Source organism: Phragmites australis, chromosome 1 (genome assembly GCF_958298935.1).
Source record: "Phragmites australis chromosome 1, lpPhrAust1.1, whole genome shotgun sequence".
Classification (NCBI taxonomy): Eukaryota; Viridiplantae; Streptophyta; class Magnoliopsida; order Poales; family Poaceae; genus Phragmites; species Phragmites australis.
This window is the reverse complement of record NC_084921.1, coordinates 15,953,341-15,969,890: the sequence shown is the minus strand read 5'-3', so window position 1 is coordinate 15,969,890 and position 16,550 is coordinate 15,953,341. Positions and strand designations below refer to the sequence as shown.

Genomic DNA, 16,550 nt, shown 5'->3' with positions numbered 1-16,550 from the left:
TACCTGGAATGAAAAAAAAAACTCCCCACAGAGTTCACATTTCATTGTTTACCCTACCCCTCTTTTGCTCCCTCTCGATGACCCAAAGTATGCCGTGCAGAGAAGATCCAGACGCGGAGAAAAGAAGCCATGTCCGCATCGAGACGCCATCGATTCTCTAGGCCGGAGACGCCATCATCATTGACGCACAAATCATATCTTTCTCTTCCTTCCACTCAGCCGCCCGCCCCAAGCGATGTTCCACTCAGCCGCCGGCCCCAAACGAACATCGCAATCACGCATTCGCACCCACAAACTCCGGGAATCCAGATCCCAGCCGAGACGATCTACCACGAAGTGCGTTCGGCTCCGGCTCTCGGAGCTACACTTGTCGAGGCAGCTCTCTTGGTTTGTATGGCCACCTGGCCTTGCCCCTTGGACAAGTTCCAAGAGCCTTCGTTAATCCCGTGGCCATCATCATTTGGCCCCTTCCGTCTCCTGCTCTCTGTCTCCCGCTAGCTCTATAAAAGAATCCGCCCTGCAACATCTCTCATCACGTTCACGTCTCAAACAAGAGATCGAGAAGAGAGAAGAAAGCTTATAGAGAGAGAAGAGAGCTTATAGAGAGCTGCGATTCAGTCCTGACTCCATGGACAGAGTTGCATCAAGCTGTGTCAGCCTTCTCACACAAAGGTCAGTCAATCCCGCCATGATATGAAGCATATGATGCGTGCATGCTTGAAGTCTTCGTCCTGTCTAGTGCTGTTTATATTGACGAATTTTAGGTGACGTGATTTTGCAGGAGGGGGTACTCCGTGGCCGCGGCCATGGTGAAGGGAGCCGGGCGGAGGACCGACGAGAAGAAGGTGGCGGCAGTAGCGGCCAAGCGCGCGATGGGCAAGAAGGACGTGAACATGGCGGCCGCCGCGGCAGAGGAGAAGACGGCGTGGGTGCCGGACCCGGTGACCGGGTACTACCGCCCGGCGGGTAGCGCCAAGGAGGTGGACGCGGCGGAGCTGCGCGCCAAGTTGCTGGCGCAGCCCGCCGTGAACTGATTAATCAATCAATCGAGCTCGTTCATTATGCTTCAAGATACGTGCTCGTGGTTGATCGCTAGGCCGCTTTGGCCTAGAGGTTGATACGACCTACGAGGCCGCGTATCATAGTAATAACTGCATCGTCGGTACTGAGCTGTGGTTCTGCGTTAGGTTTTCGTGTGTGTGTCTATATATATATATATATATATATATATATATATATATATATATATATATATATATATATATATATATATATATATATATATATATATATATATATATATAGGACACCTATTCTATACTCCTAGGAGTATGTACTCCCACATGCAATATACCACCTAAACAAACACTTTATACTCTTTTATCATTTTTAGTATACTCTAATACTAATTCTAAGATACTCCAATATGAGTTGTATGAAAAAAAATTCAATGTTAGCCTTTCATTTTTGCTATATACTCTTTTTTATACATAAAAGAAGTATATACGCAAATTAAGATAAAAATCATGGAATTTCATAAAAATTTTCGTGGGATTTGTATTGTAGTATCTTATAATTACTAATGAAGTATATTTAAAGTGATAAAGAAGTATAACTCATGTGTAAAAATGGTATATGAGAGGTGGGAGTACATACACCCAGGAGTACATACTAGTTTTCCTATATATATATATATATATATATATATATATATATATATGTCAAGGCAGAAGCTGCGGGTTCGAGCCCCGTCAGTCCCGAACTAGGGTTCAATGAATGGATAAATTCATCGTTCCTTTTTTTCATCAAAAATTTCCCTGAAACAAGGGGGGACAGGAGGCAAGATCAAATATCTATGGGGCACCCTTACTTCACTTTTTTTATTTCGCATTTCTCAGTAAAAAGAGAGTAGTATAGGAATTTTTTTTTTCACTACTTCCGGTTGATAAGGAATATGTCACTAGTGTATTATAGTCGATTGTTACGCTAGCCTCAGTTTAGATCTTAAAAACAATATAGTTATACCTATAAAATAAGTCAGTTACTATAAATATATATGATCATAACTTGATACCTTCTTGATTGTCTATCTCTGTGTATACCCCCAGTTATAATCATAAAAACCCAGTTATAATCGTAAAAACAATATAGTTACAATCTACAAGATATGTTAGCTACTAAAAATATATATAGTTGTAACAGTATTTTCTTTAGTTGTAATTATATACTTTTTGTCATATGATCGTAACTTATTCACCTCTGCACACACCCCTAATTATGATCTAAAAGTAGTATAATTACGATCCACAAGATATGTCAGCTATTACAAATATATATGATCGTAATTCGATAACTTATATGATCGTAACTGAGCCACGACAACGAGACGGATGGGGAACACGTCAGCGCAGCGGAGCTGCTCGTTCGCCTCTCTCGTAGTGCTCGAAGTACTCCACGCTAGCCTCCGACTGCACCTTCATCAGCGGCTCCAACACCTCTAGCCTATCCAAGAACCTGCACTCCCTCAGTGCTCCTCACGGGGAGCCGCCCCAGGCACTAACCTGGGCCTGGGCGTTGGAGCCATGGCAGCACATGAGGAGAAGCAAAGCAGCACAAGGACAAAAAAGAAAAGTAGTAGTGTATCAGATGATGTTACCGCCATGAATGAATCGATAGAGCTAGAGGCCAAGCAAGCAAATGAGAAAGTGCTTTTAAGATTGTAACTAGGGGTGCACGCAGAGATGAATAAGTTTGATCACGTGACAAAAAAAGTACATAATTACGACCTTCCCAAAGCAACAACGCGTAACAATCACAGAACAATGTACGAGGACAATATTGTGCAATACTGCAGATCTGAAGCTCTATTCACTAATATTATTTCTTTATACGAAAAGAGTTTGTACAGTACCCCATAGAGTTATGGAGCACAAGTATTCCATGCCAATGCATATATATCTATATGTTAATCAATCTACATCGTGATGGTGCCTGCACTCGTGAAGAGAATTGCCATGGCCGCATTGGTGCAGAGAAGAAGGGGGCACCCCATGATTGATGTGGCAACAAGCGACGGAGGCGGGGGCGAACAGGGTGGCTGGGGTTCTCATTGCGGCGGCAAGCAATGGAGGTGGGAGAGAGTGTGAGGAGAAGGGGGTGTTGGTCCTCGCTGTGCAGGATGGTGGAGGTGGGCGTGGAGGGGATGGGACTATAGAAGTATGTCTGTGTCTAGACTGATTGGATGGAGCTAATTTTTTGTATTTCTAAATAAAATGTGATATTATTGAAGCAAAGTAATTGGTAATTGCTGGGAGATTTTTAAATTAATCTTGATGGAATGTGCAATGTCATTAGAGCAATGCGAGTCGTATGATCAAAGGTAAGTGGATGGCCAAGATCAGTTGGTTTTACTATACATGTGCTTTTTATATTGGTACAAATATGCAAGAAGTCATATAAGACCCCAATGATTACATCTTCCGGTGGTAGCAACTTTTATGGATTATTTATTTATTTTTTAAATAATAAATTATAAATATATATTTGTTTTGAAAAATTATAAATATAGACTAGCCTTCCAATAGTCGACGAGTCCACGGCCACCAACATGTTGCCCTTCAACGGGTGACATGTTCACCGGTGCACACAAAGAGAGAGAGGAGAGGAGAGTGGCGCCGTCCTGCCAGAATTTTTTAGTATTGGAGATAAATATTCTAACCTTACTATTTTTTTTTACAAACTAATTATATTAGCCATCATATCTAGTTGTGGACATAGGTTCGACATCAGATATAGGATTTAGTGATATTGCACCTATGTTTTTTTAGGAATTGGTGTAACTCTTTGATCCAGATTTTATAGGGATAGTTGTACTGTTATTAGATATATATTTTTAGAGTAAAAAAGAACAATTGTTAGACCTAGGTTTTTTATTAGTATAACTATTTAGACCTATAGGAATAGTTATACTATTATTAGATATAAGTTTTTAAGCAAAGTGGAGCACCAGCTAGACCTAGGTTTTTTAGGGATTGGTGTAACTCTTTAGACCTAGGTTTTATAGGGATAGTTGTAATGCTATCGATATAATTTTTTACAGCAATGTAGAGTAACTGTTAGATCTAGGTTTTTTTGGATTGGTGTAACTCTTTAGAACTAGGTTTTTAGGGATGGTTGTATTGTTATTCAATATAATTTTTTACAACAACGATCATGGACAGGTATGGCTGTCGACCACCTGAAGTTGCTTGACTCACGCGTGGATGAAAGGCACCGTTCATTCTTGATCGCTATTAAGGCAGATGAGCTCCTGGTACTCTGACCACGGGTTCCAGACAAGCTCATGAGGTTAGACGAGCATTGGATCCCCATGTTTGTAATTCATTCCATTAACATGCTTCTGGTGTTTGTGAGATACTCTGACATATATTATTTCTTTAGGTTGCATGGGGCTGGGTTTCTCCCGCTCTGCAGGCTTGTCGAGATTGGACCCTACCAGCTAGGCGGTGCACCTCAGCACACAAGCTCCCAGCGATAGGCCTCAGCAGATAGTTGTCCCATTGGACCCGCTCACGTACTTAGCAAACCACATGAGAGCATGGGGCTATAGGGCACAAGACCTTACGATCATAGGGGGGTCGTCCCGAAACAGGGACACGTTTAGGAATTATGTTATTTGTATCATATATTATGCACATGTTATTCTACTATATTTGTATCCTATATTTTGGTTCATTTTTCTAACTTTAGTCATCCGTCAGCATCGCGGCATAGTACTCTAAGCAATTGTTCCATTAGCATTGTGAAGTCAAATATATAAAGCAATGAATTCTAAAAAAAAAATTAAAATTTTCTATTTTAAAATCAGTCCTAATTGCATTTGAAAAAAACAAGTACTAATTACCGTTCAATAGACGATAGGTACCTGTCATCGTTAAAAAGGCAATAGGTACCTACTAGGGTCGCCTATTGAACATGTGATAGGTTGTAATGACCTGTCCATGCTAACATCCCACGCCAATGTCACTCATCGAATAAGTGACAAGTCTTTGTCACCATTCCAACATACGACATGAGTGTATATTTATAATTTTGTAAAACAAATGTATGTATTTTCAATTTTTTTATTTAAAAAATATATAAAAAAGTTCACTTTTGCTCGCCAACTATGGGACTAATATTGACGGGGCGGACCTGGCTTGTCCTGAACTCGGGCCATAGTCTGAGGCAGGACCGTAAGAGTGTTGTGGCCCATTGTGAATAGGTCATAGCCTAGAGCAGACCTATTGTGGCTCATTGAGAAAAATAATGCACGCCTATAAAAATACTGTGGCCCATTGAGAAATAGGGAACTTAGTTCTACTGGGCCTGAAACTCGGGCCATGACTGAGTTGCCCGAGTGCCAGGTCTGCTTGTGAATATTGTATACCATCCCTACCTTTTTTTTTCTTCATATTTCTTTGAGAGGTTGAAAACCATCACAGGAATTTTGCATAAATTTCATAGGAGACAATTCATTCCATACGATTTGAGGAAAGTTCGAGCTTTTCAAACGGGCCCTGAATCCACTAGCGACACGTCGTTGCAAGATGCACGTCACTGAAGATGCATTTCACAGCTTCGAATGCATCTTTGAAAGATCGCAAACTGAAGTAACTGGTATACAGTTCTCCGATACTTGTATACATACTTGTACAATCTGTGTGAAGCATCGTTCGTACCCGTCATCGTGCTTGTTAAATGTAAAGTCTATTTCCTAGTTGATTGCTGCATAACCTCGTGCTTGCATAGAGTTCTCTCTTGCGTAGCACACCATATATTTCTACATTTCAGCAGTACATTACGCTACTATGAACCTGAGATAATACTCCTAAGAGCCGACTAAAGCTTTGGATTTCAGAACATGTCTTAGAAACTGACCTGGCCTGTGGTAACTGGCAAAAACACCGCTTCAAAAGCAACCGTCTGCTCTAGAAATATTATTGGGTGCTCGTCTGAAAACCAACAAGAACAAACAACTTCCTGGATTCATTCCCTGCTTGATGCATGGTCAACTTGTAGTCCTGCAGATCAGTGTGCTATATATGGATTCTGTCAGATCAGTAGAGTTTTTGGGAATGTGGACGAAAATGTTTGAACCTAAGATTACACAACCACAGTTAATACTAAAATAGGAGTCGAGGTACCCAATCCAATGTCATGCAGAAGTCTGTGAACAACTTCAGTACTTTTGTAGTCCTGCCCTGATTACTTTAACAATGTACCCAGAAAGAAAGGAAGAATTCCCTTTGTTGAAGTGCTACGTTCTCTCGGAAACGTTTCAATTCTAAATTCTTTCTGAAAACATTTCTTCGATGAATCAGAATTATTTCTGAAAATCGTTTGGCTAGCTGACTAGATTTGAATTCTTGAAAGAGAGAAGGGTGGTGCAATTGACCAATTTACCCTAGTCCTCATTTGTTTTGTTTTTATTTTTCAGCGATTATTTCAACGAGTACTTGACCAAATTCAATTTTTTTTTGCTATATATATAAAAAATACAAATACAGTCATAGCCCATTGCCCAGACAAAAAACCCAGGTCTCAAAGGCCATTGGCCAACCAACCTTGCTCTCACCCGCCAGCCACCTCTGTCTCGCGCAGCGCGGCCGTGGGCGGGTGCGAGCGAGCGGCCGGGCGGCGCAGAGGGCATGGGCAGCAGCGTGGCCGGGCGTGGCCGGCGGCGCGGCCGAGCGACGGCAGGTGAGTGGCATTTGCCCGTAATATCGGGTAAGTCCAGTAATAGCGGCGACTGGAGGGCCGTTTCTCGATTCTCAGGTGATTCACCAAATGGTTTCGGCCTGAATCGTTTCATCCCGCCCCGTTTGGCTAGCTGATTCGGTGATTCAACCGAGAATTTGAACCGTTTCAGTCAGCCAAACGGAGCCTAATATGCAGTCGATGCAGCGTCCCTGATGGCATATTGGTGGGTGACATGTCTAGCATCCATCGAGAAGAAAGAAAGGAGAAAAGCAAGAAAGAATTCGGACTTACTATTTTGGCTCGTATTTTATGGCAGCATAAATTTAAAATTTTACAGAAACTCAATGCTAACATGAGGCCTCCGAGGATGCTTGCTGATTGCCTTCTGGAGAGCAGCCTTTAGATTGCGCATGTCACACATCACAAACTCATCAACATGAGCCAGCTGAGATTTACTGTAATACGCATATGAACAACTGATGCGGCTCCGGTTGCAAATACAAACCTTGAATGCCTTAAGATTCCCCAGGTGCCCAATGCCAGCAAGGATGTCATTAGCCTGCAGCACTCGTTGTGTGTAACAAATTATAGTGAGACTCCGGAGCCTAGGCATGGCACCAGCCTAACTGAGGCATGGCACCTTATACTCGAGCCGAAATTCCTAGAGATTCTGAAACGCTGTGCTGCAGATGACAACACCTTCTTCAGGGACATGATCTTGAACAACCACTCTAAGGTGCAGCAGGGATGCCAACCTGGCTAGAACCTCAACGCCAGCATTTGGCTGCACAACAGCTTGAATCTCCAAGCTGCTGAGCTCATCGAGTAGTGCAATCCACTTTGGAACCACTGAGAACGGGCAGTGCAACACATGGAGTCTACGGAGATGGCGCGGAGGTGGGGACCAGCAAGCCAAGAAGTCACGGAGGAGGGTAATAACATCCTCAATACCAAAGAGGTACTCTGCACGAATGGTTAGAGATTGAAGGTTGCAAATGCCAAGCTTGCAGAGGGAGGAGAGTAGAAAATCATGAGTGCATGATGAATTACTGCATAGCTTGAGGTCACTTAGAGCTTGTTTGGCATAGCTCGTAGAGCAACTTTCTTATTAGAATCAGGGGAGCTCTGCCAAATAACAGTTTTTAACTTTTAACTCTCTCAGTAGAATTCGTGGCAGTGATTCTCTGAAATGAACTAGAAGCTAGGGAGCTGAAAAAATCAGCTTCCTCTGATTCACTTCCCGTACATAATCATTTCCTTCATATAGTTTATTCTAAAGAATCACTAGAAAATCATTTTCAGCCACAAAATCACTTCCTCAGAGAATCACTCTTCGCAGAGAATCTGAATCAGAAAAAGCTCTACCAAACATACCCTTAGATTGCTTAGCTCACCAATCTCCTTAATGCTCTCCACATCTGTTAGTGTTACAGTAGCTAAGGTATGAAGGGCTCTCATCCTGCCAATCCCACCAACCAACTTCACATTAGCTGGAATATTCAGATGCCACAATGCAGGGGATGACTTACGAATTTGCAGCTGTAAAATATTTATTCCATCTTCGACAAATATTTCCAACGTCTTCAAATGTTGTAGTTTTTGCAACGGTGGTAGCAGTTTCTTGCACTGAATGCCTCTGGTCCTCAAATATCTCAGTTCGAAATAAGTTGCTTATGTTAGACATATAATACTGATCATCCTTTGAAGCATAAACATCAAGACAAAGAACTCGCAAAAGTTGAAATTTCGAGAGAGAGCACATAAGTTGAGCGAGCCCCCAAAAGTTAAATGACCTAGCTTGGGTGAGAGCCATGATTGCCAAAAGATGATCACAACCTGAACATCTGACTTGGACGGATAGCCGACGAACCTCAACGGAGCCTTTTGTGCTATGCTGATCATTTATTATAGTGGTAAAGTTCTCTTCTGTTGATTTTGGTATTAATAAAATTGAACATTACATCATGCACTCGACAAGACATCACTTCCCCGCAGTCATCAAGCTCAACTATTTGGATCATGATTATGTTAATGAGCTCATTAGAGAGAAAATCTACGATTTACCATCGAATAACTACTGATTCTACAATCCACCATCGAATAAATTCTGTTTACTTCTATACCATCGAATAAATGTTTCAGTTACTTATATGCCATCGGCTTCCGATACTATCCTCCGTTATACTGTTCATGAACAGTATGAACAGTACCCGAGAATGAAAAAAGTCCCAAAAAAATTTCAATTTTTGTGCACGCTCTATAATTCATAATCAACCCATTTTAACTGTATTCACCTAAAAATACTGTGTAATACTAAAATTTCTCAAAATAAACTACTTTTGTAATACTGTGCATTACAAAGAACTAATTTTTTTCACCGCGGGAGATAATTTTAGAAATTATTACATCACATTAGAGGAATATTAGTAAATTTTCTCAGATTTTTTGTAAATTTTTATGAGGCTTAAAAATTGCAAGAAGTTACAAAAGTAGTACATTTTGAAGAATTTTAGTTTGAATTCTATACAGTATTTTTAGGTGAATACAGTTAAAACGGGTTGATTATGAATTATAGAGCGTGCATAAAAATCGACATATTTTTTGTGACTTTTTTATTCTCAGGGTACTGTTTATATTGTTCATAAATAGTACAGCGGAGGGTAATATCGGAAGCCGATGGCATATAAGGAACTGAAACATTTATTCGATGGTATAGAAGTAAACAAAATTTATTCGATGACGGATTATAGAATCGGTAGTTATTCGATGGCAAATCGTAGATTTGCCACTCATTCAAATAACTTTATACAACTTCATCCTGGGCACATCCAAACTTTTCACCGGCAAAACCCTCAGCGGCCCATCATTTTATCAAATCATCCTTCATTATGTTATAATCTTCTGGAAATATACCAAGACATAGCATAGAAGTCTTAAGAGTTAAGATCCATAAATAAGTCATTGTAGCTAAGATTTAGCACATGTCTCATCCACCCCGAAGCTGGGTTTGTTTCCATCTGAATGACTAAAAACTTTAGTATATGCATACGAGCGCTTGGCTCGCTGGCAAGACCCAAGGGAGCGTCTCTGCTGGTCCGGGGTTCGATCCCCGGGTCTGCACTCCCCGTAAAAAAGGTCTCCAAAGAAGACCGGGTAAAAGTGAGCCCTGTTCTAAAAAAATAATTAAAAAAACTTTAGTATATCTTATCTTAGGTTTTCTTCAATTTAACCTCTTCATGACTAGCCAAAATACTGGCTACACTAAGTATTGCCAATGGCACCCCTCCATATTTCTTTAAAATATCATCACTAACTTTTTTTAGTTGATCAGGAAAAGCATCTTCTGAAAGAAAAATCCTCGTGTGAAATAATTTCCTTGAGTCAAGATCATTAAGAGGCTTGATCTTGTGGTCATCCCTGGAAACAAGAACAGCATGCCTTGGCTACTCAATACTTGTAGTTGTTAACTTGTTATAACTCTACTACCATGATTATTCTCCACGAAAGAGCACTTGATAATATTCCATGCTTCTGCTTTCCATACATCATCAATCACTATAAGGTATATGTCAAACAGTTAAAATACAATTTTATCATGTTACTAGTAATACACAAAGCATGATTCTTGCGTACTAAATTTCTGACAAAACATAAACAATTTATTTCATAACAATGGCACGAGTGACAAAATTTGTTGGTGCAGCAGCATCTTTAATAACAAATCTAATTTAAGAATCTCACAGAACATGGCGCTATCCCGCGGAGTCTCTCCCACAAGGTGAAAAAGATCGAGTCCCGGGAGAGGGTGCTCGGGACCACAGTCGGTGGCTCCCGAGTACCCCAGTTCCCCGATGAACCACGAAATCTAAGTACCGGGAAGAAAGTGCTCGGAAAGGTGTACGGTGACCTCCGAGAACCCTAATCCCCCGACGACCAGGAGAGCTAAGTACCGGGAGAAACGTGCCCGAGGTCGCTAGCGGTGGCCCCCTGGGCACCCAAGTATCCCGAGGACCCACCAAAGGAAGTTCCGGGAGAGAGTGCTCGGGGCTGTGAGCAACAGCCCCCCGAGCACTCGGTTCCCCGAGGATCCGTACAAGTGTGCCCGGGAGAGGGTGCTCGGGGAGGTGAACAGTACCCCGAGCACTCGGTTCCCCGAGGACAAGAAAGGGCATTCTCGGGAGAGAGTGCTCGGGGAGGTGAACAGTGACCCCCGAGCACTCGGTTCCCCAACGACCCAGAGAGCCCCTGGCAGTGGCCCCCGAGAGGCCCACCGATGAGGTGTCAGCCAGTCGAAGGCCCAAGGCCGTATTTAAAGAGCGTGCGTAGCCTGTCACCTCCAACTGCTCCCGCCGCGCTCAGCGTCAGTTCCTGCCACGTTCTGGCAGAGGGGCGTGGGGTTATTAATTGCACGGGTCCCATCCCGTGCCATCCGGTCCATCTCGGGATAACGTCGTAAGGGCCGAGGCATTCCGTTTGCCGCGCTGCTGTGGCAAGGGAACAAGATAGGGAGGGCACGTCGGGCCGCTCTGCGGCTGCCCGATAGGCTCTCTCTACGGCGCCCGTTGCCAGTGCATTTATGGTGACGGATGACCGGGTGTGGGACGCATTTTCTACCCCCAGTCACTTCGCCCAGAGGAAATGATGATGCCCTTTCCATTTATGGTGTCTCGGAACTCGTGCTCCCCCTCCCGTTCAGGGCACGCTGTTGCCGGCGGGTATTTAAAGCAGCCAGCGGCACAGAAGGAAAAGAGAGCAAAAAAAAAAGGTCAGAACGGCTCAGTAGCGTGGGAGAACACAGCACCAAAGAAACAACAGCTGAGAAGTGAACAACACGAGACAGGCCGAAGAACAATGAGCCCCAGGCTCTGAGATAGACCAACATTCTTGTAACCAGCAACATCCTTGAGGGACTTCCTCAGGGCATTTATAGTATCCATACAGGAGTAGGGTGTTACGCCCCGCGCGGCCCGAACTTGTCTAAACACCAGTGCATCTACTCCTTTCCGCATTAGATCACCCCGCACCACCGGCCATCGCATTCATACCTATTTATTTCTCAGGCGAACATATTCAGGATCATCCCCCCGGCCGAATCTCTAAAAAGGGATCCTCCAGGATCCCTGCGACAGGAGTTCACCCTCCGACAGGCACGCTCGTCACCATCTGGGATACGAAAATGTGCCCCGAATAGATACGGTGAGAACCCCACTCATAAAAGGAGGCTCAAGCTTAGAGATGAGCAGTGAGCCGAAAGGAGAGAGCAAGAGATAAATGAACTCAGTGTAATGGAGAGAACCTCTGGGGTCTCCCTCTCTTGCCCTTTGAGGGCTTATTTATAGAGAGAGGGGCAGAGGAAATTATCAGCCTGCCTCTAAAATATTATGTTACAATCATATATATAGGGGTATTTTGGGCATTTCACCTCTTTACATATCACGTGGTGGTTATGATACTATGATAGCTATAGTAATACCATAGTGTACCATCTAAATATATCTAGACTGGGGTATTTGCCTAATAGTACCCCCTCATCCGCTGGTTCTGAGGTTCTGAGGGGTGAGCAGATGCACCATGAATTAGCTTCAGCCCCCTAGAAGTCTGGATATCCGGGGTGGCCTTCCATTGTTGTAGCATGGACGTCCTTGCTAAGGAGTGAGTGCCGCGAGTTCTGCTAAGGTCACGTGCCAAGTTGTGACAGTGGCGTAGCTTGATGGAGTCGCGCCACCTGAAGCGTCGCTGTGGCAGGGTTTGACGAAGACAGGCCACCGGGACTCTCTCGGTGACTCCAGAGGTGGAGCCCGATGGTGTTGCCTGCCGAGGGTGACGAAGGGGTAGCCCGATGGAGTTGCAACAATGGTTAGCCACGGTGAGGCTCAACGGAGACAAGACCATTCGGAGCCCCCCACGACGGTAGTCAGAGATGGAGTCAGCGACGATGCTGAGGGAGGCGGTATGTAACCCCCTCAGTGGTTAGCCGCTATGAGGCTGAACGAAGTAGGGCCATCCGGAGCACCCCCCCATGGCGGTAGCTAGAGATGGAGTCGGCGGTGATGCTGAGAGAGACGCTACCCAACCCCCTCAGCGGTTAGCCATGGCGAGCCTGAATGAAGCAGGGCCATCAGGAGCCCCTGCGGTGGTAGCCAGAGATGGAGTCGGTGACAACATTGAGGGAGGCGGTCCGCAACCCCCTCAGTGGTTAGCCGCGGCGAGGCTGAACGGAGCAGGTCCATCCGGAGCCCCGCGCAATGGTAGCCAGAGATGGAGTTAGCGGCGATGCTAAGGGAGGCGGTACGCAACCCCCTCAGTGGTTAGCCATGGCAAGGCTCAATGGAGGCAGGCCGTCCGGAGCCCCCTGTGACTGTAGCTAGAGATGGAGTCGGCGGTGATGCTGAGGGAGGTGGTACACAACCCCTCAGTGGTTAGCCGTGGTGAGGGTCAACAGAGGCAGGGCCTTCCGGAGCCCCCCGTGGCAGTAGCTAGGGACAGAGTCGGCGGTGATGCTAAGGGAGGCGGTACACGCCCCCTTATCGGTTAGCAGCGGCGAGGCTCAATGAAGGCAGGACGTTCCAGAGACCCATACAATGACAGCCGGGGATGGATTCAGCAGCGATGCTGAGGGTGGTCCGCCACCCCCTCAGCAGTAGCCACGGTGAGGCTCAATGGAGGCAGGGCAACCTAGAGCCCCCCGCATCGATAGACGAGGATGAAGTCAGTGGCGATGTTGAGGGAGGCGGCCCACCAACCCCTCAGTGGAAGCCACGACAGGGCTCGACAGAGGCAGGGTAATCCGAAGCCCCCCACGACGATAACTGAAAATGAGATCAATGATTATGCTGAGTGGGGCAATCTGCTACCCCCTCAGCGGTAGCCGTAGTAGGGCCCGACGGAGGTAGGGCCATATGGAGCCCCGCAATAATAACTGGAGGAGGAATCGATGGTGATGCTAAGGGGGGAGTCTGCCACCCCATTAGCGGTAGCCACGGTGGGGCTCGTCAGAGGTAGGGATGCCCGGAGCCCCCCGTAGTGGTAACTGGAGGCGAGGTCGATGGCGATGCTAGGGGTGGGGGGGGGGGCTAGTCCGCCACCCCCTCAGCAGTAGGCGTGGCAAGGCTCGGTGGAAGCAAGGCTGTCTAGATCCTCCTGTGGTGGAAGCCGGAGGCATAGTTGATGGCGATGCTAAGGAGGGTAGTCTGCCACCCCCTCAGCGGTGGATGCTAGAGGTGGAATCATCGGCGATGCCAAGGGGGCAGTACGCTACCCCTCAGCGGTGGATGCCGAAGGTGGAGTTATCGGTGAGGCTGAGGGGGCAGTACGCTACCCCCTCAGCGGTGGATGCCGAAGGTAGAGCCGTCTGAAGGCAACATGTTCTAAGTCCCGCTTAAGTTTGTTGGAAACTTAACTCCTGCATTGCTCCTATAATTCTTTGAAAACAATGTGTTCCAACGGAGATATCAAAATTCTGACACTTGTGCAAGATTGGCAGGATCGACCAAGCCTTTTGGCTCCCTGACTCCCCGGCCCCCCTCGCACTTTTCAGCTACGAGCGGGCGGAGGACGCGTTCTATCAACGTTATTGTTATAACTTTATCCAAGGCAGGGAAGCTTCTAAAGCGGTTATACCACCTATGAGTATATGTATATGTACGCATGTATGTATGTATGTATGAGGTATGAATGTATGAGGATATGTATGCATGTATGTGTGATGTATGAATGAAATTGTATTGTGCTGACTTTAACTTTTGCCTTACAATTTTGGTCGCACCAACACTTCGCCTATCTCCCCTTTCCCCAGCCCCCTCATATTCTGCAGCCGCTAGCGTTGGAGGGTGCGATTCTTTTGGGGTGCTTAGTTGTGTTGGTTGGGAGCAAAACTGGCTTCTACATTGGCTAGCGATTTACCATGACCTGTGTATTTTTTGGAGCGTAAGGTGTTAGACCTCTCCAGCATAGAGGCTAGTCATTTAAGATGTCGGGGGGGTTCATACTGCGCCAGCCTAGAGGCTCAGCGGGTTCACACCTCACCGGCACATAGGCTAGGCCTTAAAGATGCCGAAGGGTTTATGTCCTTGCTGGCACGGAGGCTAGGCCTTCAAGATGCCAATGGGTCCATACCTCGTCAGCCCGAAGGCTCGACGAGTTCACACCTCTTTGGCATGTAGGCTAGGCCTTAAAGACGCCAAAGGGTTTATGTCCTTGCTGGCACATAGGCTAGGCCTTCAAGATGCTTATGGGGCCATACCTCATCGGCTTGGAGCCTCGACGGGCTCACACCTCTCCGGCACATAGGCTAGGCCTTAAAGATGCCGAAGAGTTTATGTCCTCACCAGCATGGAGGCTAGGCCTTCAAGATGCCAGTGGGTCCATACCTTGCTGGCCTGAAGGCTCGGCGGGTTCACACCTCTCCGACACATAGGCTAGGCCTTAAAGATGCCAGAGGGTTTTTTTAAACATCTACATGTGCGAAGGTTTTTGATATCTGTGCACTTATTTGAGCAAAGGCATAACTCGAGCTAAGTTTTGTACCTTATCGTTATTAGTGAATAGCTAGTTGCAACAGAATGCCGAGTAAATGTCGAGAGTAAACATCGACGCTGAACTTTGAGACGACAGTGGTGGGACGTACCTGGAGATCGGTAGGAGCTTAGGCGTACTAACACAGGCGCGCACAGCCTCCGGGCCCATTAGGTACGGCCCATTTAGACATCTTTAGTTCACGTCATGGATAGATAGTACTATAGACAAACTCTTGAATAGTCTCACTATAGCGCTATCTTCAAAATTAATGTAGGCTTATTGTAATAGGCAGAAGGAGATTGAAGTGTGCGAGAAGATAATATATTAATTAGTAGTAAGCTTTTATCTCTCATGATGTTATCTTTCTGTAAGAGCGAATTATTCTGTTTTGGTGAGGCTCTTAAGTACATGAATCAGTATGAGAAATTATTTGGATGTGCTAAGGGAGAGCTTCCTTTGCACTATCCGGGAATTCCAATACATTATCGCAAACTTCAAAATCGGATTGGAAATGTGTAGATGAAAGGTTGAAAAGAGGCTAAGTAGTTGGACGAGCAAGTACTTATCAATGGGAGGTAGACTTGTCCTTCTCAACTTAGTCCTCAGTAGCTTACTGACTTACATGATATCTTTTTTCTTGATTCCCAGAAGTACTTAAAATATTGGACTACTTTTGTTCTAGATTTTACTGGTAAAGTGATAGTCAAAAAGAGAAGCATCGCCTAACGAAATGGAGTGTCTTATGCCAACCTAAAGGCCATGGTGGTTTAGGGATACAAGACATCGATGTGCAAAATAACTATCTACAATGCAAATGGTTATATAAGTTAATGACCGAAGAAAGAGTCTGGCATATAACCTTATTAGGAATAAATACTTAGAATCAAAACCCTTATTGCAAGTAAGCTGGAGGGCTGGTGGTTCTCATTTCTGGGTATGATTGATGAAGGTGAAGTAGCATTTTCTTCGCTTTGATACTTGAACGTTAAAGATGGATCATAAATTAGATTTTAAGAAGATATATGGCTATAAAATTCATCTTTGAGCAACTAATATCCTTACTTATATAATATAGCCCTGAAACAAACAAGACATAGTAGCTAATGCTCTTCAATCCCACCCGCTAAATATATCTTTTCGTCATAAACTGATCGGACCAAAGTTGATAGCGCAGAACAAATTGCGCTCTCACCTTATCAATATCAATCTCATCCAAGAGCCAGATGAATTTCTGTGGAACTTGAACAAAACTGAAAAATTCTCACTTAATTTGCTTTACAAGGTACTCGTAA

At 44.9% G+C, this 16,550-nt stretch overlaps 1 protein-coding gene and 1 pseudogene across 1 annotated transcript; one reads left to right on the top strand and one right to left on the bottom strand.

Annotated features, from left to right (window-relative positions):
• The first annotated feature begins 358 nt into the window (after nucleotides 1-358).
• On the top strand, nucleotides 359-1,209 carry LOC133888076 (protein SENESCENCE-ASSOCIATED GENE 21, mitochondrial-like). Its single transcript, XM_062328188.1, has 2 exons — nucleotides 359-672; nucleotides 782-1,209. The coding sequence occupies exons 1-2, from the start codon at nucleotides 629-631 to the stop codon at nucleotides 1,032-1,034; spliced, it is 297 nt and encodes a 98-aa protein (XP_062184172.1). The 5' UTR covers nucleotides 359-628; the 3' UTR covers nucleotides 1,035-1,209.
• A 5,863-nt stretch (nucleotides 1,210-7,072) lies between these two features.
• Nucleotides 7,073-10,300, bottom strand: LOC133931386 (disease resistance protein RGA5-like; annotated as a pseudogene).
• Between the last annotated feature and the right edge of the window lie 6,250 nt (nucleotides 10,301-16,550).